At 35.1% G+C, this 27,088-nt stretch overlaps 1 protein-coding gene across 1 annotated transcript in view; it reads right to left on the bottom strand.

The window, feature by feature from the left end:
* Nucleotides 1-27,088, bottom strand: part of PIK3CA (phosphatidylinositol-4,5-bisphosphate 3-kinase catalytic subunit alpha) — a 58,427-nt gene that overhangs the window by 24,922 nt on the left and 6,417 nt on the right. Inside the window, exons 2-9 of the mRNA XM_045539711.1 lie at nt 12,609-13,036; nt 11,488-11,697; nt 9,815-10,065; nt 8,009-8,254; nt 6,951-7,036; nt 3,001-3,106; nt 2,000-2,152; nt 1,753-1,887 (exon numbers count right to left, since the gene is read on the bottom strand). Of these exons, the coding sequence (XP_045395667.1) occupies nt 1,753-1,887; nt 2,000-2,152; nt 3,001-3,106; nt 6,951-7,036; nt 8,009-8,254; nt 9,815-10,065; nt 11,488-11,697; nt 12,609-12,960 (1,539 nt within the window). The 5' untranslated portion in view covers nt 12,961-13,036. The remainder of the gene's footprint in view (nt 1-1,752; nt 1,888-1,999; nt 2,153-3,000; nt 3,107-6,950; nt 7,037-8,008; nt 8,255-9,814; nt 10,066-11,487; nt 11,698-12,608; nt 13,037-27,088) is intronic.

The raw sequence follows: 27,088 nt of genomic DNA, 5'->3' as shown, positions 1-27,088 counted from the left end.
TCAAGGTTAATATCTCAGAGGTCTTTCCCGAACCCAATAACCAACAGTCTGTCCTCAATCCTGTTAGTTACTCTTAGAACACTATTGCTTTTTCCATGGTAAGTACCATGATTTATATAGTTGACCCCGGAAAAATGCAGGGTTAGGGGTATCAACACCCTGCACAGTCGAAAACCCGTGTTTTAACTGTATTTTTTCCTCCCAGAATATTACGGGGGTACTAATGTTTTAGTTACATGATTTGCTTTTGTGAAGTTTGAGTCAAAGAAATATGTATACCTATCATCAAGATAGTGTGCATTGTACCCATTAGGTGTGAGTTTACCTGTCCCCTCTTCCCCATTCCCACCTACTTGGTTTCTGCTGAGTTTTACTACTATATATGCACATGGGTGTTGATTGATTAGTTCCAATTTAATAGTGAATACATGTGGTATTTGTTTTTCCACTCTTGCGATATTTTGCTTAGAAGAATGGTCTCCAGTTTCATTCAGGTTGTTACAAAAGGTATTAGTTCACCATTTTTTTCATGTTTAACTTTTGACTCCCCCAAAATTAATTACTAATGTCTACTGTTGACTGGAAGCCTTACTGACAGTACTCTGCACTGTATTTATTGACTGTAAGTTTGTGTTGTCTCTTTTCAAGATGAATTATCTGTCTGAAATTTGTGCAACCACAGCTGCAGACCTCAATCTCTGGTACGTATCAAGCAATTCATCTTTTTCTTATAATGTCATGACTTTTCTCTGGTTCTTGGGAGCATTTCCAGTACCACTAGTGGCACTTCGTATGGGTTCCACGGTGTTATTCAAGGTTTACATACTGTACTAAACAGGATGAAATATACATGAGAACTGTGAGAGATCACTTTTTATTGCAATATACAATTCCCTGGAGACAACTGCTCATGAGGAGATGACTAGCATCACACCGCGTTTTAAGTGGATACTTTTAACACGGGCTCACCACAATAGCAACAGGAGGTAGCTATGAAATTATTACAGTCATACAGTAGGCACTACAGATAATTTTATGCAGTTATGATTTAATACTGCATCTTTACGTATGTTTACATTTTCTCAACTGCAAATGGCACCATGTGTGGCCTGTGTTTGGGTGTAGGTTTTGATAAATTTTAAGTTTTTATAATGGTCTTGTATATATTATATGGTAGTAAATGATAAATAAGGCCAGTATCTACATATACTTTATGCATTCATGATATATCTTAACTTTTCCTTAAATTTTTCAGTATTTTCAGAATACACAGTTCATCTGATTTTTTTTTCAAATTGTTGCAAATCTCCAAAAATTTTTCCATTATATTTACTGAAACAAATCTGTGTATAAGTGGACCCATGCAGTTCAAACTCGTGTTGTTCAAGGGTCAACTGTAATCTTACATTTCTGCTTTTAATCTGTTTAATATCTATTTTCCCCATTAGACTGTATACTCAATGTAGGTCTGTTCATGATTTTATTACCTAGTGCATATCCCAGTGCTTTATATATAGTCAGCATTCAGTAAGTATCTGTTAAATGAATGAAGGCAGGTTAGGACTCTGAAGAAGCAAAGTTATAGTAAAAATATTAGCATATAGAGAATTTTTTTCTATTGGAATATATCCTAGAGCTCAAAGTATCTATGCCAGTTTAACTAGAATACATGAAACTTTTTCCATACAAAGAGTATGTACCCAAATTCACAGATTATGACAGATAGTTAATAAACTGAGTGATTTGCCTTACCAGTCCTGCATGGGAATAACTGAATCCTGCTTCTCGGGACACAGACCAATTGGCATGCTCTTCAATCACTGACATATCTGGAAACTTTACCACACTGCTGAACCAGTCAAACTCCAACTCTAAGCATGGAGTTTCCTAAGCCATGGGAGAAAAGTTATTTTTTTTTAATATATACATATACATATATATAGTGCTTGATGGTCATAAAAAAATAAAAAAATCTAATTTATGATAAGAAAAAACTTACCTTATTTGGATTTGATCCAGTAACACCAATAGGGTTCAGTAAATCTTCTAATCCATGAGGTACCGGCCAAAGATTCAAAGCCATTTTTCCAGATACTAGAGTGTCTGTGTAATCAAATAAGTTTATATTTCCCCAGGCCAATGGACAATGTTCCTTAAAAAACAAAGAAAAATATTCACTCCTGTATGGATTTAATTACAAAACACATTTCAAAATACTTTTCTTCCCCAGAAAGAAGTTTTTTTTTTTTTTTTTTTTTAAGAGGCAGGGTCTCACTCTGTTGCCCAGGCTAGAGTGCAGTGGCATGATTATATGCTCATAGCTCACTGTAACCTTGAATAACTGGGCTCAAGTGATCCTCCTGCCTTAGCCTCCTGAATAGCTAAGATGGCAGGTACATGCCACCATGCCTGGCTAATTTTTAAATTTTTTTTTGTAGAGTTGGGGGTCTTTCTATGTTGCCCAGGCTAGTCTCAAACTCCTGGCGTCAAGTGATCCTTCTGCCTCGGCCTCCCAAAGTGCTGGGATTATAGGTGTGAGCCACCATGCCTGGCCCTCAAAAAGGTGAATTAATCAACTGTCTCTACATTAATAAGAATATGGTATCTACAAAAAGCCATACTGATTTTTCAAAATTTAAGTACTTTCTTTCCTTTCTTCCATTTGAAATTATATGTATTTTCTTTAATTATAAATTGGAAATATGAACCAAAGCAAGCATGACAGATATTAATATATAGTCACTGTTATGTATTTACTTTGTATGTTTAAAAAATTGTATCAACATGAACACAAAACATACTTATTCATGATAAATTCCTAAAGCTCTCAAGGTATTCTTCTACGACACATTTATTAAAAATTTTAAAATAGCTTTGATTTATTAATGTTTTCCTCAAATAAAGAAAAATAACATCCATTTTGTGAAAAACTTCATTCAGCAGTATAATTAGTAAAAGTTTTTAGAGGTAAACATAATGGTTCCTTCTGAAATACTTTACCTCTTTAGCACCCTTGCGGCCTTTAACAGAGCAAATGGAAAGGCAAAGTCGAGCAGCACGAGGAAGATCAGGAATGTATATATCATAATTCAGCCATTCATTCCATCTATGTAAAAGTTTAAAGAAAAAAAGAATTTACCCAAAAAAAGGTTTTATCCACAGTATATAAATGATTCCTATATATCATCAAGAAAAAGATAAACCAATTGAAAACTAGGCAAGAGACTGACCAGAATAGGCACTTCATAAGATCATATCAAAATGGCCAATAAACATGAAAAAGTAGTCATTATTATTTGCTGCACAAAAAATGCAGATTAAAATCTCATGGAGATATTACCATACATGAGAATGGCTAAAACTACAAAGACTGATGATGCCAAGGGGTGGTAAGGGTAACGCTGTAGTAGGAAATCTCATATACTAAGAGTGGAGGTATAATTTGTTATAACCAATTTGGAAAGCATAATCTACTGAAAGTAAACATATATACCCTATGACCCAGCTCCACTTCTAGGAAGAAAACCATAGAAATGTGTGTATCTGTTAAGAGCAGAATTATTAACAATATCCCCAAACTGCAAACAACCCAAATGTCCAACAGTAGCACAGATATGTTGTGGTATATTCATATGATGGAATATTACATAGCAATGAAAATGAACAAGTTACTTACAAAATGGATGAAATCTTATAAACATAGTATTGAGTAAAGAAGCTAGACACAAAAGAATACCTACTCTTTGAGTCCATTTATATAAAATTCAAAAGCAGGCAAAACTAATCAATAGTGGTAGAAGTAAGGATAGTGGTTACCTTCTGGAAGAGGTAAGAGTGGACATCAGAGGGGCTTTTGGATTGTTGGTAAATGTTCTATTTCTTGATCAGTGTAGTGGTTACATGGGTATTCACTCTGTGATAATTCACTGAACTATACAATTATGATTTGTATACTTTTATGCATGTATCCTATATACGTCACTAAAAAAAACCAACTTTGCTTATAAAAAATCAAAAAGAAAGGAAAATCAAACAGTAAATGAGATTTCTTGTTATGATAATTGTATTTAATTACTTTTATATGTAATATAAAGTTTTATTCAGAAGAGCCCACTAATCTAAATAAATCAGTATGTAAATAAAATGAAGGCTATATAAAATATTTGAAGTTTAGAATAACTACTTCATAAGTGGTAATAAAACTTGACATTCATAGTAAGGAAAGAATAAAAAATTACTACAAAAAGTAATATGATAAAAAATTATTCAAATTTTTATGACAAATTCCTTCAACTTACTGGATGCTACATGTTATGTCTACATTTGGTGGACATATTTGTAAAGAGCCATGTACAATAAATATTAATAGTTTTGTGTTTTGAAAAAATGTTAGAACAATGGTTAAAGAGTATAAACTCAGAAGTCAGACTACCTGGAGTAGGATCTTGTTTCTACTATTTCACTAAATGTGTAACCCTTGCTTTGTCTTTTGCCTCATTTGTGAAATGGGACTAATAATAGTACCTACCTTCATAGGTTGTTACTATCTTATAAGATTAATTGAGACACCATAAGTAAAAGGATTAGAATAGAAACTGGCCTATGAGCTCAAGTGTTAGATATTAACTTTGAAAACTTTTCAAATGTCTTCATCATTCTAGTCTATTCTTTGATTATAAATAAAACAATTCTTAAACAACAAAATGGGATAAAAATTCTATTTTACTTAGCCAAATTAAGTTATACTTTATCAGTAAAATACATTCTAGTTATTTTAACACCTTTGCTCAAGTATGGACAAAGATTTTTTTAAAATATGGTCATTATAGAAAGAAGACTTACATTTAAAATGGGGAAATTTAGCATGAAATCTAAAGGTAAAAGAAACAAATGTTGTTGTTGTTGTTATTATTATTTTAGAGACGGGGTCTTGCTATATTTTCCAGCCAGGAGTGCAGTGGCTATACATCGGCGTGATCATGGCATGCTTCAAACTGGGCTTAAGTGATCCTCTTGCTTCAGCCTCCCAACTAGCTGGCACTACAGGCAAGCACCACCACACCCGGCAGTAAATGTTATTATAAAAATATAGGGAGAAGAAATGCTGTGGGATTTAGTAAGTACACAGTAATTTAAGAAAAATTAAAGATATATCTATTTAAATTTACTGAAGACTTTTTATTACTCCTAAATCTTCAGAATTGCTCATAAATTAATAAAAGTGTTCTACACACAATCTAAGAGTTCTATGTTCTATGAATCTAGTTGCTCAGCACTTTGCTGACAGCATAAATCAGGTTTCTCTCTTCTAAAGTCTGTCCATCCCACAACATACACACATATACCCCTAAAATTAAGTTCTTTACTTTTAAGAAATGGTTTTTTACACACACACACACACACACACACACACACACACACACACACACAGTTCAAATTGATTGTGATTTTGGGAGATGACTGGTAACATTCATGAAGAACTCATAAAGCATCTATTATGATTTATCTAGTATATGGGAAGTACAGATTTGGAATAAATAATCTCAGTAAGAATTTTAAAAATCTACTTTTTTACCTTTCTAATAACTTAATATTCATTTATCTCTGATTTTTTTTTAAATACAGAAAAGTTAAAAATTTTATTTAAATTTTCATACTACCATAAAGATTTCACCTTTTAGACTAGAGAATTCTTGAAGAAATGATAACCAAATATAGCCCTTTCTAAATAGCTACTTTAATTTACTAAAATTTCAACATTTTAATCAAATATTAAATAAATTCACCTTTTACTCTTATAAAGCTAGTTTACTTTTGGTACTTGAAAAAGTAGGATAAATCTATTCAATATTATTTTGGGGTATTTGCTTGGAGCTTGTTGAAGTCCTTGGACTGGTGAGTTTATAGTTTTTACCAAATTCGGAAAAATTCTGGCCATTATTTCCTCAAATACTGTTTTCCTTTTCTTGCCACAACCACCCCACAGTGGGAGTGGGAAATAAACTGTTATTTTAGCAAAAATTAAAAAACATCCTGGGGTTGTTTGTTGCCACAACATAATTTCTAATCTGAATTATATGCTTTCTGATCTATGATGATTCAGATAGGCTGAGGAACTATCTCCCTTCCTCCTGACAAAGAAGGCTACCAGCTCTTTGAACTTAATCTAGGCTCTACAAGGGTAGCCACCTTTAGCAACTTAATTATAAGACTAGAATTTTTTTCTGAGTCTCCCAGAAGTGGGTTTAAATTCATTATGAGATTTACTTCTGGAGGATTAACTAGTTAGCTCTATTGCTATAGAGCCCATCTTCAATCTTTGATACTAACCTGAGTTTTCTCAAAATATTACTGGTATTATAGTCAGTGTATAGGGGTAGACTCTTATTCCAAAATGATTCCAAAGAGAGGCAAAGAAGTAGCAGGTTGGCAAGCTAATGGATTATACTATCTTTTATTTAATTTAAAGTGTTCCCAATAACTTCCCTCCTCGCCAAGCAATTGATTTGTTCCCAAAGATCCTCTATTTGAATGCCATAAATATTTATTTTTGGGAGTGATTTGAAGGAAATTGCCTCAGAGTAGTTTGGCTGTGAGGTTCTTTGCCAATTCTTACTTCTTCACATAAATGACGATGGAGATAAGAAAAGAAGAAAATGCTAGGTTTTTGATCTAATGTGGTGAATTATCAGCACAAAATTATAACCATATCCTATTCTCTCCTTGATAAAATGTGAAGAGAGAATCAGAAAAATTCATCTGATAATACTTTAGAAATAGTCAATAAAGTTATCCTGTGACTGATACTCATTTGACAGATATGGTGTGTAGGTAAATGGTAACTTACATAACTTGCATAAAACTAATAATGTAAAATACACTACTTTTATTGATCACATTGCTAAACACGAATATGACCTCTGGAAATGGAAATCCATTTACTTCCTTACCTGGGATTGGAACAAGGCACTCTCTGAGTGTTTACATTGTCACATAAGGGTTCTCCTCCATGGTAGATACCTGTTCGAACATAGATCTAAAAAAAAAAAAAAGTATGTGTATACAAATATATACACTCATGCATACACATATGCACACATATTAGCTAGAACCAAACAGTAAACAATAAAATTTTTGTTCAGATATAGCTTTTCTGTCCTCCTTTTCTTCATGTATATAGTAAGTTAATACTGATGTAGATTATTCATCAAAATTTGTTGCTGCCTTCATCTATTAATAACAATGGGGACATCAGACTACTAAAAAATTAATGTAGGCACACAGTTCCTTTAAGTCAGGTACGTAATTCAGAGTTTTTCATATTTTAGAAAGATAAATTGGTACATATACTACATATTACTTAAAACACTTAGCAGCTGGAACAGTACCCCATAATGACATTAATATCTCTGTAATAAGACACATGAATATTTACACTAAGTGGGATTAATAAAGATTATAAAAAGCCTCACTTCAAGTTGGGTCAGGTTTTTCTGCCAAATGAATTCTGTAAAATTTTTGGTTTTTCTCTTTTACAGGCAGGGTCACACTTTCTTGCCCAGGCTGCAGTGCAGTGGTGTGATCATACTTCACTATATCCTCTAAGTCCTGGGCTCAAGTGATCCTCCTACCTCAGCCTCCTGAGTAACTAGAGCTACAGGCATGTGCTACCGTAGAGACAGGGTCTCGCTGTGTTGCTCAGGTTGGTCTTGGCCTCCCAAAATGCTGGGATTACAGGCGTGAGCCACTGTGCCTGGCCAAACTTCCGGTTTTAAGAGCTAGAATTATGGATATCAGAATTATTAAGAAAGGACTGTGAGCTGCGTAATAGCTAATATAGATGGAAATTCAAATAGAATTCATTATACGTTTTTATTTTCTGAGATTTGGGTGTTTTTTTAGCCATATGAAAACATACTACAGGTCAACCAATTATTATATAGTTCAATAAAAAAGGTTTACATAAACTAATTTATATAAAATAATAAGCATCAGCATTTGACCTTACCTTATCAATGTCTCGAATATTTACATTCACATAGGTTGCACAAAGAATTTTTATTCTGAGTGCACTATTTATAACCCAAAGAGATTTTGTAGATGTTTCTCCATTCATATATGGTGTAGCTGTGGAAATACGTCTGGAATAAGATGGCATTGTAAAACAGTCCATTGGCAGTTGAGAGTAAAGGCTTTCTTTAGCCATCAGCATCAAATTGGGCATCCTCCCAAGCATTATACAGCTTCTTATATACTGTAAGATATTAAGGGGAGAAGCCATTTCCTATAAGGTTTTTCATTTTAAAAGCAGCATGTAAGAGTATTATGGGAATTTACATATTAATCTGCAAAGGTGATAAAAAAAATCAAACATTATAGACCACATTTATTAGTAGTTGTTATAACACTTAAAATACTAACATTTGGGAGTTAGGTTATAGTACAGCATAATCCAAGCACCTGTGAATATAAACTGTACAAAAGAAAAAAATAAGGTCAGCTTTTAACATTGTAATTCTACCCTTAACTGGAAGCAAAGAAAAACAAAAAGGAATTAAAAACAAGGATCAGACAATAATTCATTATGAAAACACTGTACTTGATAACAGAAAAGCAGCATCACTTACTAAGCCTCTGTCATTCATTCATTCATTCATTTATTTAAAAAAATAAAATTGCCTGGCCAAATTTCTTTCTAATGTTTAGTAGAGACGGGGTCTCACTCTTGCTCAGGCTGGTCTCAAACTCCTGAGCTCAAGCAATCCTCCCACCTCAGCCTCCCGGAGTGCTAGGATTACAGGCATGAGCCACCATGCCCGGCCAGCCTCTGTCATTTAATCTATGAAGTCAAACTGATGTCCCATCCAAGGGTTGCTGTTCACTTGCTCTTTTTGTCCAGACATTTCCTGAGAAACATTAGTTTTGTTTAAAAATAAAACAAAACTGACTCTGCAAGTAGAGAAGACTGATAAAATTATGGATATATTTACAAAAAAACCTAAAATGCACTGGTCTGAAATTTGAAATGGTGGTTAGGATAAAGATTTTTAATATAAATACTATTGTATACATATTATGATAGTCTGTTTTCTTACCCCAAAGCCCCACTAGACAATAAGTAACTTGAAGGCCAGGACCATGTTGTAAATTACTACTTGGCATATACTCTGTACAAATATAGTTTCATTTTTTTTTTTTGGAGATAAGGTCTCACTTTGTTGCCCAGGCTAGAGTGTAGTGGCCCTTATCATAGCTCACTGCAACCACCCTCAAACTCCTGGGCTCAAGCAATCCTCCTGCTTCAGCCTCTGGAGTAGCTGAAAAACAGGCATGCACTACCATGCCTGGCTAATTTTTGTAGTTTTTGTAGAGATGGGGTCTGACTATGTTGCTCGGCTGGTCTTGAACTCCTGGCCTCAAGTGACCCCACCATCTTGGCCTCTCAAAGTACTAGGATTACATGCGTGAACCACCATGCCCAGCTTCTTGTAGGTAGTTATTTAATGAATAGAAAAAGAGAGTAGGGAAGTACTAATAGTACATCTCAACAGTAGATCATGAATTTTTTTTTTAAATGTCCACTTTAATTCCATCCCAGTACCACTGCTTAGAGATAAAAATCATAAAATATCACAGTTAGTGTAACTGTCAACATTTTCAGCCTCTCAAATTAAATAAACACAGTATAGAAAATAAACTTAAAAGTGCTATTTAATATTAATTTTCAAAAAGTATGTCCTAAAAATACAGATACTAGTCTTCAATGTGATTACTTTTTACATGTAAAATTAATATTCTTGAAACTTTTACTCACCTTGTACTGACTCAGAGGATATTTTTCTAGGAAGTATTCATCACATCCACAGACTTTTAAAATATATTTGCCCTGATATTCTAAAACACAGAGTTTTAGTTGTTCAGAGGATAGCAACATACTTCGAGTTTTTTTCCTGATTGCTTCAGCAATTACTTGTTCTGGCACACAGTCATGGTTGATTTTCAGAGTATACTTCTGCTTGTCATTATTTGGAGAAACTATTACCCAAATCACCACTATTATTTGCCCTATAACAGGAAAACATTATTAGACACAATCACTGTATCTATTTCATTATTCAAGAGATAAATTTCAAAAAGTATACACTATCATTATTTTAACCATAATCAGAAATGATTTACAATCAGTCTAATTAAATGTAGGTAAATATCAGGTAGAAATAGTAAATTTTCATATCTGATGGGGCTGCCAGACCATGTCTATATCTCATGTTTTATGACAAGCGTGCAGAACTGTGACTAGTGGGTCACAAGTACCTGAGACCAAGCTAATTTCCATTCTAAACTGCATGACATACTTCAAGGGTGCAGTCCCTGTGGAGAGTGACTCATGATGGTATCAAAGGTTCAACAGTGTCTAAAACAGAAGTGTTTTGGTAACTGGGAAGTAAAGAAAGAATGGATGGAGGCTTAATGATGCTGAACTGAAATGACAGAACAGATGGAGGAGGAAAGGTAGGAAAATGAGGAGGGAGAGGAAATGTATTTTCTAGTTTTCTCCTTTTAAGATCAATTAAGCCAGAGGGGGGAAAAAAAAGAGAGAGAGAGAGAAAATGGGAAGATTACAACTATGTTAGAGTGGTCTGGGTGCTCACAATACAATTCTTTCAACTTTTCTGTAAGTTGGAAAATTTTCATAAAAAATTTTGGGGAAAAGTGAAGACCATTTCAGCTAAAAAGTATGCTGGAGCAGAAAAGAATTCTGAATAAAGATTTTACATTGCACTAGTTCGAAAAATATGGGTGAAATAGTAATATGAATGTCTTAACTCATTCTACTGACAGAATTTTATATGTAATAGTGTATGAGAGTCAATCTATTATCTCAAATCGATATCTTCACCTTATTGTCTTGAAAGGTATAGATATTTATCTAATATTTATATCAAAACAATATTAGTTTATGTATTTTCATGTGTACTTAACTTTAGAAATTGATACAGTAATGTCAAAATTCTATCTATATATTATCATTCATGATAAATTACTGCATTTAACATTTAGGAAAATTATTTTTTCTATTTTTTCTACATACATTGATATATATGACAACAAAAATATGTAAAGTTTTCACAAAATTTCCAAAACTGTTTCTGTTTATACTTGTTTTTATTTATAAAAAGGTAATCAGCTCTAATTCTGTTAGTATCCTAAAAAATTGTGAATTTAAAGTTCTTCAGTTTTATTGAGGTAGACAATTTATGAAGAAATCAGCACCATATGCACACAATTCATCAATTCATTGAATAAATAAATATTTATTGTATACAAGTTATATACTTGGCACTCAACTATATCTTGTCAGTGTAAGTAGTCCCTGCCTTTAAGAAGCTTATTATCTAGCTGGAAAAAAAAGACAATACAAAAATGTAGGTACAGGTAGAAGATTTCACTATAGTAATGATTATAGTAGACTGATAATTGTCTTACCTTTATCTAATTTATTATATATGTGCTTTGGCAGTTCTGGTGAAGATTCTACATTTGGGGGATAGACATACATTGCTCTACTATGAGGTGAATTGAGATCCCTAAGATCCACAGCTTCTTTACAAACATTCAGAATATTTCTTCGGAAGTCTTGTACTTCTGGATCTTTAACCATATCAAATTCACACACTGGCATGCCAATAGCAAAACCTTTAAAAAATTATATAAAAAATATAACATTCTATTAAACACAAAATATGAACATGTTTCTTACAAACAGGAAACAGGGAACTCTGTAGACGTGGAAGATCACAATGGAATAAAAAAGTTACTCTGGGTTAAAAAAATTTTCAATGAATATATATATATATTAAGAGCTGATGAGGTCCCAAATATTTTTAATATATAAAAGATAATCAGCAATTTAGAGCAAAGGCAGCAAACATCCATATCAATTGTTTTTAAAAGAATAATAAGGCCGGGCACGGTGGCTCATGCCTGTAATCCTAGCACTCTGGGAGGCCGAGGCAGGAGGATTGCTCAAGGCCAGGAGTTCGAGACCAGACTGAGCAAGAGCGAGACCCTGTCTCTACTAAAAACAGAAAGAAATTATATGGACAACTAAAAATATACATATAGAAAAAAATTAGCCGGGCATGGTGGTGCATGCTTGTAGTCCCAGCTACTTGGGAGGCTGAGGCAGAAGGATCGCTTGAGCCCAGGAGTTTGAGGTTGCTGTGAGCTAGGCTGACACCACGGCACTCACTCTAGCCCAGGCAACAGAGTGAGACTCTGTCTCAAAAAAATAAAAAATAAAAAATAAAATACAATAATAAAACAAAACTGGAATATAACAAATCTATCTTACAAATGACATATCACAAATGGTATTTTTTAAAGAAAATCTTATATTATAATATCAAGGTGTCAAAAATAGTTCCATAACTTAGTAGTCAGAAACACTTCAGATTTATACTGATTTATATTTAGAAAGGTATTAAGATTACAAAGGTACTGGTTCAGACAGAAATATTTTAGTAATAAGACGATAGTTAAGCTTCATAGTTATTTGCATTTTAGAACAGGATGACAATGCCACTTAGCTAAAAGTTATATCATACCAATTTCTCGATTGAGGATCTTTTCTTCACGGTTGCCTACTGGTTCAATTACTTTCAAAAAGGGTTGAAAAAGCCGAAGGTCACAAAGTCGTCTTGTTTCATCAAAAAATTCTTCCCTTTCTGCTTCTTGGGTAACACTTACGAAAATGTAAGAAGATTCATCTTGAAGAAGTTGATGTAGAGGGTATTTTCTTGCTTCTTTAAATAGTTCATGCTTTATAGTTATTAATGTAGCCTCACGGAGGCATTCTAAAGTCACTATCATTCCATTTGGTAGTAAACATTCTACTAGGATTCTTGGGGGCATCAAGTGGATGCCCCACAGTTCACCTGATGATGGTCGTGGAGGCATTGTTTTGATCCTTTACAAGTTTTACATATAAAACTACTTTAAGGAATTATATGTATGTCTGTCCCAAAGCAGCAACCTACACCAAAGAAAGGAAACATCTGTTAAAAGAGAAACAACTACAGAATACATTTACAGCATTGCTAAATGTAAAAAATCATTTTTTGTAGTTTGAATGGATTAGGATAATAATTATTCATATTAAATATTTTAATTGAGACTTGTTCTAAGGCTGCAAAGAATTGATTTCAGCAGATTACAAAGACCACTTGTACATAATTAAATTTAATAAAAGTCATTTTAAAAACATTATATTTGAATGGATTTTCTAAGTCGGTTTTCATCAAGACAGAGCTGAGGCTATGGGAAGAATGAAAAGTTATAATTCAAACCAAAATTCCCATCACATATCATCTTTATCATTCTCTTCTATCTTATGAAGCAAAAGAATTTGGGCCAGAATCTTTTAGATCATGAGTCTGTTGTTCTTATTTGAAAGATACATAAAGCTTAGAGAAGTCAAATCCTTTTGCTTTTATACCCCCACCCCCAACCTACAATAATGAGACATTACATGGCTTAGTTGTTCTCTCTTAAATCAATTTTTGAAATTCTGGGGTATTGATTCTTGTCTAAGTGGTATCTTAGACCATTCTGTTCTTAAAGTATGATTTAGGTATATATTCACAATAACATAAAGTGTCATCAATGCATTTTCCTTGAAGTATGATGATGAATTTGCAATGATCCATCCACTTTCTCAAATAACCTAGTCCTAACACTTCTGATTGAAATGATCTACACACAAATAGGATCCACGACTCTGTCAGTACAATGTCCCAAACACTTGTGTTAAGAACGTGTAATATTTTAAGAACTATTAAGTGCCATTATGATTTGAAGGTCCTTAAATTTTTAGACTGCAACTTTCTTGGTTGTTCTTTTATAAGATAATATCAAAACCCATGAAACACAAGTTTATTCCTTATTGTTTGTGTTTATATTTTCTTTTATTTGGTAAGCTAACCTATAAGAGCATAACAAAAGGTAAAGTGAGAGATACTAAGAGATAACAAATAAAAAAGAAAGTTAAGCTATAGAAATGAATCAAATAGGGCCAGAAAACCTACTATATATGATTACTCTGTCAGGTTGGGGTGGGAAGGTGTCCCACAGAAGGTAACTTATAAACTGAATCCTTTAAAGATAAGTAGGAATTGAACAAACAAAAAGAGAAGGAGGTGAGGAGCATGATGCATCTAATCCAGAAACCTGGCACCCCTGATTCCTCTTTTTATCTCACACCTATCAACATCTAACCCATCAACAAATTTCATTAGCTCTGTCCTTATTCTGCCTATATTCCTTCACTGCCCTCTCAGTACCTTGGGTCAGGCCACCACTAATTCTTGTACAGACCACTTCAAAGGCCTAAATGGTCTCTTTGCATCTATGTTTGCCCCGTATAATCCATCTTCCACCTCATAGTCAGTGTGACCTAAAGAGATTAGTAAGGCCTAATTTGACCAGACATTTCTGTTGTACCAATTCTCAGCTGCAAACAAATGACTATGGTATGCTTCAGAGTTATAACATATGAAAAGAGGTGAGAAGTAGGAATAACAGAAATTTATAGCTTTCCTCCCATCTCTGGAAACATAGAAATTAACTGGAAGACAATGAAGAACATAAGAAAATTATTTTTTGATAGTTGAAAATATTTTTCTTCGAATTGATAAAAGAGAGCCACTGAAATTATAGAATTTAAAATATAATTATCCTATTTCATATACTTCAGAAAAATTTGTTGGCTAATAAAAAGACCAGATGGGTCAATCTGTGTACACAATTACAGAAGTGATTTAAGCTTTTTAAAATACATAAAAAAATTTGAAGAATGCAAGGGAAAACACCAAATGACTACCTTTAAATGATGATCTGTCTGCATAAAAAAGTTGAAATGAAAACAAAACCAAAACCACAAGCCACACCAAAACAGCAGCTGTGTTTATGATTTTCTTTGTTGAATAGAGCTGTTATGGAACCACTGGGGCAATTATTTTATATAATAAATAACAACCTACAGAGTCTCATATGTTCCCTAAATATTATCAAGAAGTCTACTATAGTAGACAGATCACTGATTTTATTTCTTATTCTACTGTAGTATAGTTATGGGTAATTTTTTAACTATTAAATACTTAAGAAACACTCTTCTCATTAAAAGAACAAATGTGATCATAGCCATAAAACACTACGAGATCCTGGACAGCAATGGCTGACATTATGGTAGTACTATATAGAAGACAGAGGTTGAAACTTTGTCTGATGGTTAATTGCTTTCCTCACACCAGGCCTTATTCTGCACAAACCATTACCCTAGAGCTCACAGAAAAGAAGTGTAGAAGAGGCAAATAGTGCTAACATTTACTATTTAGTATGTACCATGCACTTAGGTGGTCAATAACTCTTTTGGGGTATGTATTACCATTTTACGTATGAGGAAACTGAGGTCAGAGAAGTGAAGTGAAGTGACTTGTCACCAGTAAATGGGATTTTGAATACAGGTAAAGATGATTTTTTTTTTTTTTTTTGAGACAGAGTTTTGCTATGTTGCTGGGCTAGAGTGCTGTGATGTCAGCTAACTCACAGCAACCTCAAACTCCTAAGTTTAAGTGAGTCTCCTGCCTCAGCCTCTGGAGTAGCTAAGACTACAGGTATGCACCACCACACCCGACTAATTTTTTTCTATTTTTAGTAAGATGGGGTCTCCCTCTTGCTCAGGCTGGTCTTGAACTCCTGACCTCAAACAATCCTCCTGCCTTGGCCAGATGGGGATAGGAAAAAGGGGTTTTGTTTCTTTCACTGAGGAGGCAAGTACATACAGAGTTCATAAAACAGTGCCAGTTTCAAGTGCTAATGCTTGAAGGCAGCATGGATAATGCAAGGCTCTCACACAAGCCTGGAATACTGAGGGGCTCAGATGCTGGTGCTTTCTCAGCTGCTTCCAGTTCCTCAGATTTCCCAGATTCCTATTTAAATGGTATAGCTATCTACAGCTTAGGTGTGAGGAATCCCTTGCTAGTTCTCCTGCCCACTCCCTCCTCCTCCCCTTTTCAAGAAGTACCTGCTTAATGTCAGGCTCTAGGCTAAGTGTGGTAGGAAAACAAAGGTAAGTAAGATGCTTCCTTTCTGTTGTGGAAGGACTCAGTTTACTGGGGAAACAACTTTAACAATGTGATAATTGTTACAAGACAGAAATTTGAAAAGCCTGAGGAGGTTAAAGGAAGGCTTTAGAGAGGTAAAGCTTCAGTAGAATATTACAGATTAGTAGGAATTTCAAAGAGACGGGTGGCTTGGATGTGGGAGAGCTGATGAGGAGGTTGCTCTAGATTGCCACAAGAGTGCGCGTACAAAGCATAGATCATAAAGGATGCAGCCTGTTCCCTGCAATATGAGCTGTTTTTATTACTTGAGTCTAAAGTGCATGGGAACAGGTGGGGTATGTGACACGGAAGGAAGGGATGAAAGGTAGGCAGGGGCCAGATAATAAAACCATGTTAAAGAGTTTGAATTTTGTGTTGTACACTATTAGTAAAAAGGAGTCCCTGAAGGATTTGAGCTAAAAAATAACAACATTTTTCATGATTTTTTAAATTCTCTCACATTTCTTTCTTTTTTAAAAAATTGCTTTTCAAATACAGGATATAATCAAATGAAAATTAAAGTGTAAAAACTACATGTTCTCAATTCTCAGAATTTAGAAAAAAATCCCTAACATTTAGAAATCAGACTATATAACATTGTAAATAAAAGGGCTTTTAGACTGTAGAAAAAACTAAATGTTGGTCAAGAAGATGGAATTATCAAATTTAAATGCATGTTCTTCTATTTACAAAGGAAAATAACTTATTTGAAAAGCAATAGTGGGGGACGAATCACTATAAAATTAATTTTTGAAATACTAATCTCTGCAATTTGGAGGTGTTAGGTCACAGAGTTTTGAGTTCAGAATGCTAGGACTATTTATATATATATAAAACAACAAATCATGACTAATCAGAACTCTTAGGAAATAACTGGTTTTGCTTATCCTAATTTTCTATATATCTAAATGATAAATTATTTCAATTAGGGCAGTCCTGTTTTCTTAGAGAAGTATATATATAATTCACAATTCACTCTTTTTTGGTGAGTTACAGTCCTCATTATATAAACCAATTACTCTGCTACACTAAAACATGCAAAGCTCCTTGGGATTATAGAGAAATTTGGCAGGGGATGGGGACAGGGGATGTGTTTCTGGCCCTAAAACCAACAACCCTACATTGTTGAATGCTCCCCAGTCCCTTGTTTTTTAGCAGTCAAAGGTCACTTGGCAGCTGAGGCAAGCCTGCCTGATTATAGGAGCACCTCCTTCCGTTACTCATCTTTAGTTAGCATCAACTTGACCACCATTTTACAATAGTCTATAAACTAAGGCCAAAAGACCAAATGATGATATGAGAGGCTCTGCTGTACGACCTTAAGAGCACAAAGTATGTGACAGATACTTTGATAATCACAGATTTTTGTTTTCTTCTTTATTCTGGAGTTAAAATTACTGTTAAAAATTATCATGCTTAGGCAGAAATACTGAAAATCTTTTGGTTCTTAGAAGGCCTGAACCTGCGTTCATTTCTTGATAAGAACTAGGTCTGCATTAGTAGTCCATTTGGGGTAGATGGTACTGCTTAGCAGGAGTAAAGACACCTTTAACGACAAAATAAGTAGGACAAATGAGTAGAAAATAGACTCAGATTCTCCATTGTCCCTTGACTTTTTTATACTGGAAAGTTTATAATTCATTAGGCAATTCAATGTTTTGAACATTTGATGTGCACTCTTTCAGTGCAAGAAGACAATGAAATCTTGATAACTTATTTTTTAATCCATAAATCGAAAGTCTTTCTCCATTTTTATTAGAATTCTATTTCTAGATTTCCTCATTCAAGGCGAGGGTGGTCAAAATATGGCTCATATGCCAAATCCTGTTTACCACCTGCCTTTGTAAATAAAGTTTTATTGGAACACAGCTAACAAACTGTGTTTACATATCATCAATGATCCTGTCACACTAGAATAGCAAAATTGAACAGATGCTATAGAGACCATAAGGCCTATAAAACCTAAAATATTACCATCTGGACTTTTGCAGAAAAAAAGTTCACTGACCCCTGATATCAGAATCACCTGATATCAGCTGGAGAATGTTCTAAATGTACACTGGCTAAGAAGTTATCCCCAACTTGCCTCTGCAACCACAATCCTACAGTGTCAACCTAAATTCTTTGGGGGGGGGGGGGGGAACCATTAATGTTAAGCCAGAGAAGTTAAAAATCTTAAAATAGGAAAGTATCTCAGAAGTCCTTTAACACTATCTGATACGGAACTTTTGTGGAGTACTTCTGAAGTTATCCCTAAACGTTGTTACTCCTAAATTATCTTTTTTATTCCCTCAGTTTTGCTTTCTCTAACTCATCACATACTTGAAAGCTATTAGAATTTCCCCTAGGTCTTTTTACCCCCAATGCTTTAACCATAATTCAAGCAATATAATTTACCATCATCATTTTGCCATCATAAGACATACTCTTTTGCTAACATTCATCTCAAAATATGGCAAAGGAAATCTAGTATAATATTCTGGAGTCAATATTACCAAGGCAGAGTACAGAAAACTATTACTTGACTGTGGCTTATGGGTCTCTATAAACATAGCCTAAGACTGCAAAGACATTTTCTGACTTGATTACTTTAAAATATAGAAAAAGTATATTTTATATATTTTAAATTCAGGTTTCAATTTCAGAAGTGTATTATGTTTAAAACAATTATGTTTTAAAAACATCAACATTATATCTGCACCAGAAATCCATTAAAAATAAGAAAGCTAGTTTGAAGCATAACTCTCCAAATTTAGGGGCTATATCTATTACTGACTCAACTGGCAGCCTAATCAACTCAAACAGCCACAATTTGCTAAAATAAGCAGCCTGTAGTTTCTAGATATCTGTATTCCACAAATATAGAAGCTGTTTAAATGTTTGAATGACCAGTGGTTTTACAAATACTTGTTTCTGATTTTTAAGTGATACATTTACAAAGGTGTATATTTAGATACATGTTGACATTTTCCACTCACATTCCCAGATCAAAAGGAAAACATTAATATTTAGTTTTGTGGCTCAGTTATATCTCTTTATTTGCTCATGTTTGTGCTCAGAAAATGATACTCCAAAGTATGGTGCTCTGACATGGTGAGTGAACTTAAAGAAGCAGTTTCTTAAAGAACCAAGGTCTCTCTGACCTTCCCCTAAACCCGTCTCTCCATGCTTTTTCTCTACCAAAGTGAAGAAAGGGCTTTCTCTGAAGTTTCCCTTATCTGACTACAGGAAGTTCTTCCAGAAGGAATGTGATTGTGAACCCCCTCCCTTGGAATCTACATTAACCAGAAAAGATTAACTACTATCACAGGAGAGGACACTCACATCCAGGCAGACTTTTCACCTATCCTTCTGAGAGCTGCTACCTGAGAAACTTTATCTGCATAGTAAGACAATCTTTGTTCACTGTACAGTTCCTCCCCTAACCCTCCCATAGCTTGTCACCACCACCTTCCAGGAGCCTTTAAGCCCCCATTTCTTTCTGTAGTTCAAACTGCTATTTAAGCTTCAACCATCTGGCCCCTCTTTGAGTCTTATACTTTGTGGGACCCTTATGCATATGCATATAATAAATTTATATGCCTTTTCCCTTGTTAATCTGTCTACTGTAAAGTTCATTACACAGACTCAAATTTTGAAGCTCCAGAGGGGAGAAGGTTCTCTCACCCCCTACACTCATTAACTAGAAAATAAAAATAAGCTTTCCTGATTTTTAAATTACCAATTGAATCTTCAGTCTGATTTAGAACAGGAGAACAAAAACTTCCCTCTACATTTGCTACAGAAACAACACGATTAACATCTGGGTTAATAATTCAATCGTCTTATTTACTGTACTTGAAGTTACTTTAAATACTTCTAGAGTCAATTACTCCCTTTCTTATTATCACTTCTTTTTACATGTATTTCTATTACTGTACCTTAACACACTCTTATTAAAATGATCTATATCCATGTTTGACTTTCTGCTAGACTGTGAACTTTTCCAGGATGGGGTCTTTTTTGCGGGGGTTGGGAGGGGTCACTATAATCCTAGAGTATAGAAGAATAAGTAGAAAAACTAAATCGTTGAAATTACCCCAGGGAAAATGGAACAAGGGCGGGAACAAAGAGAGGGAGCAACAGGAATAGAAAGAAAGAAATGGATAAGATACCTTGGTAAAGGAAAATCAAAAGCTCTCAAAGACCAGTTGGATTCAAGGGATGGCATACTTTTAAACAAATCTCACCACACTGGAGAAGCCTGGGAAGCAAGTGTCCTTCAGTACAATTTTTTGAGCCCTAGTTAAGGCCTCTAAAATTCTCTTCCTCTAAGAGTCACTAAGCTGTTGCTGGAGTGAGTCCAGAGGGACAGCTGTAATATACACTAGCTTTGGAAGGATGCATATTATCCATTTCTTTCAAAGTGTTGTCCTTCACTGACCTTTTCAAACTGACCATGAGAAAATAGGTTTAACTCATGCTTTTAGCTAGAAAGAAAGACCTTTGGAACTTGAGGGTGAAAAATAAAGTTCTCATGACTAGTATGCAGAAAATTCAAATTCCTTTAGTGAGGGCTGCAATTAATTTTCACTATTAAATTCATATTTACAGTGCTATGAAAGGTGTTATGAAAATACTTTTCAGCGATTTAATGTATTATATAAGAGCTCCTTACTATGAGGTTAATGGATGAGCTTAGTGAGGATCTGTGCTAATGGATTAAAAAAAATGACAAATAATTAAGGCCTAGGTGAGCAATATATACAGCAATGTAGACTTTTGATTATCATTAAATGTGAACAAGGTGGGTTAAAAGAATCCAGTTTGAATAGCAAAATCAAATGTGGTAAAGAACCATTCATGAACTGAAGTATGGGTTAACAAATATTTGATTTTAGATTATTAGATAAATCATGAATTTTAAATTTTGTATTTTATAAAGATATATAAAGAAACCATACCAAATCCTGAAATGTGTAGTTACTGATCTTCTCAATTTGAACTTTAAAAATTCAAACTGTAGTGTGTAATAGGAGAAATTAAAATTTCTTAAAATTTAAGCCTCAAAAGGAGACTAAACATTAATAAAGGTGAAGGTTAGGGAGATAGGATTATGAGGAAAGGTAAATGTAGTTAAACAATGTGGAAAATATATTGAGATATTCATGGCTGGGCGTGGTGGCTCACGCCTGTAATCCTAGCACTCTGGGAGGCCAAGGCGGGAGGATCGCTCGAGGTCAGGAGTTCGAGACCAGCCTCAGCAAGAGCGAAACCCCGTCTCTACTAAAAATAGAAAGAAATTATCTGGACAACTAAAATATATATATAGAAAAAATTAGCCGGGCATGGTGGCGCATGCCTGTAGTCCCAGCTACTCGGGAGGCTGAGGCAGTAGGATCGCTTAAGCCCAGGAGTTTGAGGTTGCTGTGAGCTAGGCTGACGCCACGGCACTCACTCTAGCCCAGGCAACAGAGTGAGACTCTGTCTCAAAAAAAAAAAAAAAAAAAAATACATGAGTGCATTAATAAAATATGGTATATGTATACCATGGAGTACTACTCAGCCACAAAGAACAATGGTGAACTAACACCTCTTGTATTATCCTGGATGGAGCCGGAGCCCATTCTCCTATGTGAAGTATCCCAAGAATGAAAAAACCACATGTATTCACCATCAAATTGGTATTAATTGATCAACACTTACGTGTGCATATGGAAGTTACATTCATCAGGTGTCAGGCAGTTGGGGGGGATGGGTATACATGCTCCTAATGGGTGTGGTATGCACTGAGGGATGGGCACGCTTGTATTAATAGCTTCGACTTGGGTGGTGCAAAGGCAATATATGTAATCTAAATGTTTGTATCCCCATAATATTCTGGAAAAAAAAACTTATACTGATGATAACCAAACATGGAGCTCATGGGCCTTTGTAATTTCCCTTTATAAACAAGACTCGTATCCCACATATTTCAGGAAGAACCCTCTATTACTTGGAACTTCAAGGATGATGCCAGCCATGCACTGTTCCATTCTTGATTGATGAATTCATTTCTTTAAAAAAGTATAACAAGGGCTCTATTTTTCAACTGAAAGTCAGTATGAAAACCAACTCTCTATCCTTTTTATTTCAAAAGCCTGGAGGTTCACCAAAAGTAACTTTACTCTTTCGTGCTACAATGAAGCTAACAGCATTCTGAACTTGGCTGACTTATAAAATAGTTGTTTCCTGGCTGCTAGTGACCTAAAGAAAAAGAAGAAACCAAAGAGTACATCATCCAGGGCCCACCTAGATGAGTTCATTAAGAGTTTAAGAATATCTATATTAACATCTTAAATTAAGAACAACTATATGATATTGTGATATATATCTGGTCTCTATCCCTTCTGCCATACAACTCCTAAAAACCTTGGACTCGGCCGGGCGTGGTGGTTCAAGCCCGTAATCCTAGCACTCTGGGAGGCCGAGGCGGGCGGATCGTTTGAGCTCAGGAGTTCAAGACCAGCCTGAGCAAGAGCGAGACCCCGTCTCTACTAAACATAGAAAGAAATTATATGGACAGCTAAAAATATATACAGAAAAATTAGCCGGGCATGGTGGCACATGCCTGTAGTCCCAGCTACTCGGGAGGCTGAGGCAGGAGGATTGCCTGAGCCCAGGAGTCTGAGGTTGCTGTGAGCAAGGCTCACATCACGGCACTCTAGCCCGGGAAACAGAGTAAGACTCTGTCTCAAAAACAAAACAAAACAAAAACAAAAAAACCTTGGACTCTCCAAGGTGCTAAGTGTTTTTCTGTATGCTAATGAGTTCACTGGTGGCAACAGCCTCTAGGTTGCTTCAGGATGGGGGCTGGTCACCAAAAAGACCACGGCAAGATTAAAGGATTGGGACTTTCAGCCCCAACTCTCTACCCCCAACCTCCTAGGAGGAGAGAGGAGCTGAAGGTTAAGTTGATTACCAACGGCCAATGATTTAATCAATTGTGCCACTTAATGAAACTTCCATAAAAATCCAAACAGGACTGGGTTCAAGGAGATTCCGGATAGATGAACATGTGGAGTTTCCTGGATGGTGGAGTGCCCAGAGAGGGCATGGAAGCACTGCACCCCTTCCCACATGCCTTGCCTTATATATCTCTTCATCATATCCTTTGTAATATCCTTCAATAATAAACTGGTAAACATGTTTCCTTTAGTTCTGTGAGCCACACTAGCAAATTAATCAAACCCAAGGAAAGAGTCATGGAATACCCAATTTATAGCCAGTCAGATTACAGGTAGAACAACCTGGGGCTGGGGATTGGCATGGGAAAGAGGGGCGGGGGAGGGGGGACAGTCTTGTGGGACTGAGCCCTCACCCTGTTGGGTCTGACAGTATCTCCAGGTAGACAGTATCAGAAGTGAACTGAATCAGAGGACATCCAGCTGGTGTCCACTGAAGAATCTGCTGTGGAATTGATTGGTTGTTGTGGGGAGAAATCCCCACACACAGCTTGGTGACCAGGGATCACAGAAGTCTTCAGTATTGATTGTTGTGGTATGAGAGCAGAGGAAAAACTGTTTTTTTCTACAGAATCCAGAAAAAGGTAACACTAGCAACTTGTACTCTAGCTCACTTGACATTCTTTTAAAGACCTATAATAAGCTAAAGGCAAGCTGTTTCTGTAATGGCTACCTTATTTCCTTATGTCATGGGATGAGGACGTAATTTGGTCACTACAGGGACTTATATTCAAGTACCATTCCTTCTGGTGGTACTCCTCTAGTATCTAGATGCATTAAAACTTGCCTGCATCCCAGTGATAAACCTTATTGTCTTGATGATGAAGAAAAGATGAGTCTTTCTTAAAAACCTTATATAGTACTGCCATCATAAAGCGAAACTTGGGTCAGTTACAGGTTTCTAAGTAGAACCAATTCCTTTATTTTCTTAAACGTAACAGTTTGTATTCACGAGAAAAAAAAATGCCAAACCAAAATGCCAAAATAGAAGGTTTTCAGTCTAGTCTGGTCTAATAAAGATAAAGCTAGAAACTTTGGGGATACTAGCAGACAATATATTTACCTAATTGTACCCAGATATATTTTACAGAAAGTCTCTTTGCTTTGGAGTACTATTATCAACTCAACATTCCAAATTTAACAAATTTATCTGTACTGTCTGTCAGAAGGCCAAATTGATCTGGGGGGCAAGAGAACCAGGGACCAATCATAAAGCTGCATCATGGTCTACTGTCCCTAACAGCATTCCCTATTTCCTGAGGCCAAGTGTCATAACACTGTAGCTATGATGTCTGTGCCTATGATTACATATGCCTAGGCACAAATAACGAGCAAAGCAGACATTCATATATCATTGCCCTATTTGGCTGTTGCAAGGACAATATTTTCAAAATTGAATGACAAGGTCTAGACTGGGCTGCTGTGATCATGGTCGTGATTCTGCCAATACTGACAGACTAAGGAGGAGGTGGAAATGGACTCCACCAATTTGCTTTGCAGCAGGAAAACAGCCTGCTGGTAAGTGAATCAAATAGAAAGATTAGTTTAAAATAGAGAGTACTTCTTGAATGTGTGTATTAATTCTACACAGGGAGGGACCACACCTGTCTTCTGTTGTCATTCCAATTTCAGTACTATGTGCTGTGGAAATAGGCACTAACCAATGAGCTTTTGCCAAAAATGCCAGGAGGACCTTGCTTTTAATTCCATTCATCCCAAGCCATAGTCCCTGATGGTTTGCATTACATAATTAAGCATCAGTTAATATAGTGTCATAAAACACAGTTTACAAAGTACTTGGATTAGATTAGACATACAACTAGGATTAGATTAGACACTGAAAACAATCTGGCTCTAGATGTACTGAGTATCTATCACATATCAATTCTCAGGTCCCTGACATTTTTATCTAGTTATTTATCTACCCTTGCTATTAGTATCTTTTTGCCCCATATCACAATTTCAGCCTATGTCCTTGAACTGATTCCCTTTCTTAGAGGTTATTATTATAATCTCTTAAACTATCTTTCCTCTTATATCATATTAACATATTACTGGTATTCTTACAGATACAAAGCACAAGATGTATAGTACACTGAAATTTTATTTAACTTAAGGTGATCACTTAATGTTTATTCTTACCCTGCCCATTTCAAATGCCAAATTTATTGACCAAAACAAGTTTTTCCCAGTTCTATTTAACTCAATCAGATAAACCCATAGAGAGCTACTTGCAAAAATGTTCCATTTTCTTCAAATTACACTCTAATGAATGTAAGATATGGTATTATTCGTTGAGTGAATACTCCCCAACTCTATTTGGGATGTTATGACATTGGATGAAAGACATAAAATACAGTAGAAACTTGACTTAAAAAACACTGCCTTTTCAATGATAAAGGCCAAATAATAACATTATATTCTGATGTAACTGCTTGCCATCTGTCCTATTTTCTGGCAATAACAGAATGCTCTAGTATTACATTAGTAATGAAAAACTTCATTGCAAGCAATTACTGAACAACTTTAATAGTGATTTATTATCCTTCACTATCTGATCTCCAGTAAAAGGGCTATTTTACTACAACAAAACCTGAAGTAATGTAGGATGGCTGTTTGGCAAGGAAAGAACACTGATCTCCCAGAAGTGCAATCAGAGAGCTTAATTTCAGCACGTGTCAACCTAGCCAAGATACGAAGAGAAGTAGTTTTACAAATGATAGCAACAATGTGAAGTCACATAAACATAGATATTTTTTTAAAAAATCTTTTAAAAAATGCAAGATAGGCAAAGTACTTCAGAATTCATTTAATGGTAGAAGAGAAATATGGGTGTGTGTGTGTGTGGGTGTATATATATATATATATATATTTTTTTTTTTTTTTTTTTTTGAGACAGAGTCTTGCTCTGTCACCAGAGCTGGAGTGCCATGGTGTCAACCTAGCTCACAGTAACCTCAAACTCCTGGGCTTCAACAATCCTCCTGCCTCAGCCTCCTGAGTAGCTGGGAATACAGGTGCGTACCACCACGCCCGGCTGATTCTATTTTTAGTAGAGATGGGGTCTCACTCTTGCTCAGGCTGGTCTCGAACTCCTGACCTCAAGCGATCCTCCCACATCGGCCTCCCAGAGTGCTAGGATTACAGGATCCAACATGCCCAGCCTAGTATACGGTCTTTATTTTTTCCTTTCAAACATTTACTATTTACTTACACTTGTGGCACAGTACAATGTACCAAGTATCTCAGAAATTATATTATTGTTTCTATATCTTAAAAAGACAGTGATGAGAATGACAATCAGAAATGGGTTTAACTGTGTAAAACCAGCAACATTAAGTGATCAGTAAGTAGAATGTTGACATTTTTATTCTTTGATGATATGTATGTCATTAATTAACCACTCAAGGCATACAGTAAAATAATAAATGATATAATAATTTAATGAGTTAAAGTGCTTCTTTATAAAATCTGTCAACTGATAAAAACTTTTAAACTGGTTATTTAACATAAGTCATTAAGCAATTATCCCAACAACTGTTTCACACATTATGATTCATTAGCTAACTTTTGCTGAAATTAAAATAAAGGCACAGAAGGAGATGTAAGAAAGTTTGAAAAAGGGAACTTTAAGAGCTAAAATTCTAAGTCTTCACTAGGGAGTGGTTAAAGAAGTAATTCAAGAAAGGGAATGATTGCAAAGATTAAAGTAAAGAGAGAAGGGAGAGTTCTTAGGTTGGAGAGAGATATTGTGAAGGACATTAACAGAGATTTGTATATGTGTGCAACAATGGTAATTTATAGGGATGAGTGTGTGATGAAGTATCCTGATGTGGTTTCTGGTACAAAAAGAGCACACTCAAACCTCTATTTCTTAAACTACAAGATTAAGGTTAAAACTGGAATATAAACTTTCAAATAATAATCTCTATTATTTGACAG

Source organism: Lemur catta, chromosome 1, assembly GCF_020740605.2.
Source record: "Lemur catta isolate mLemCat1 chromosome 1, mLemCat1.pri, whole genome shotgun sequence".
Classification (NCBI taxonomy): Eukaryota; Metazoa; Chordata; class Mammalia; order Primates; family Lemuridae; genus Lemur; species Lemur catta.
This window is presented reverse-complemented; position numbering and strand designations above follow the sequence as displayed.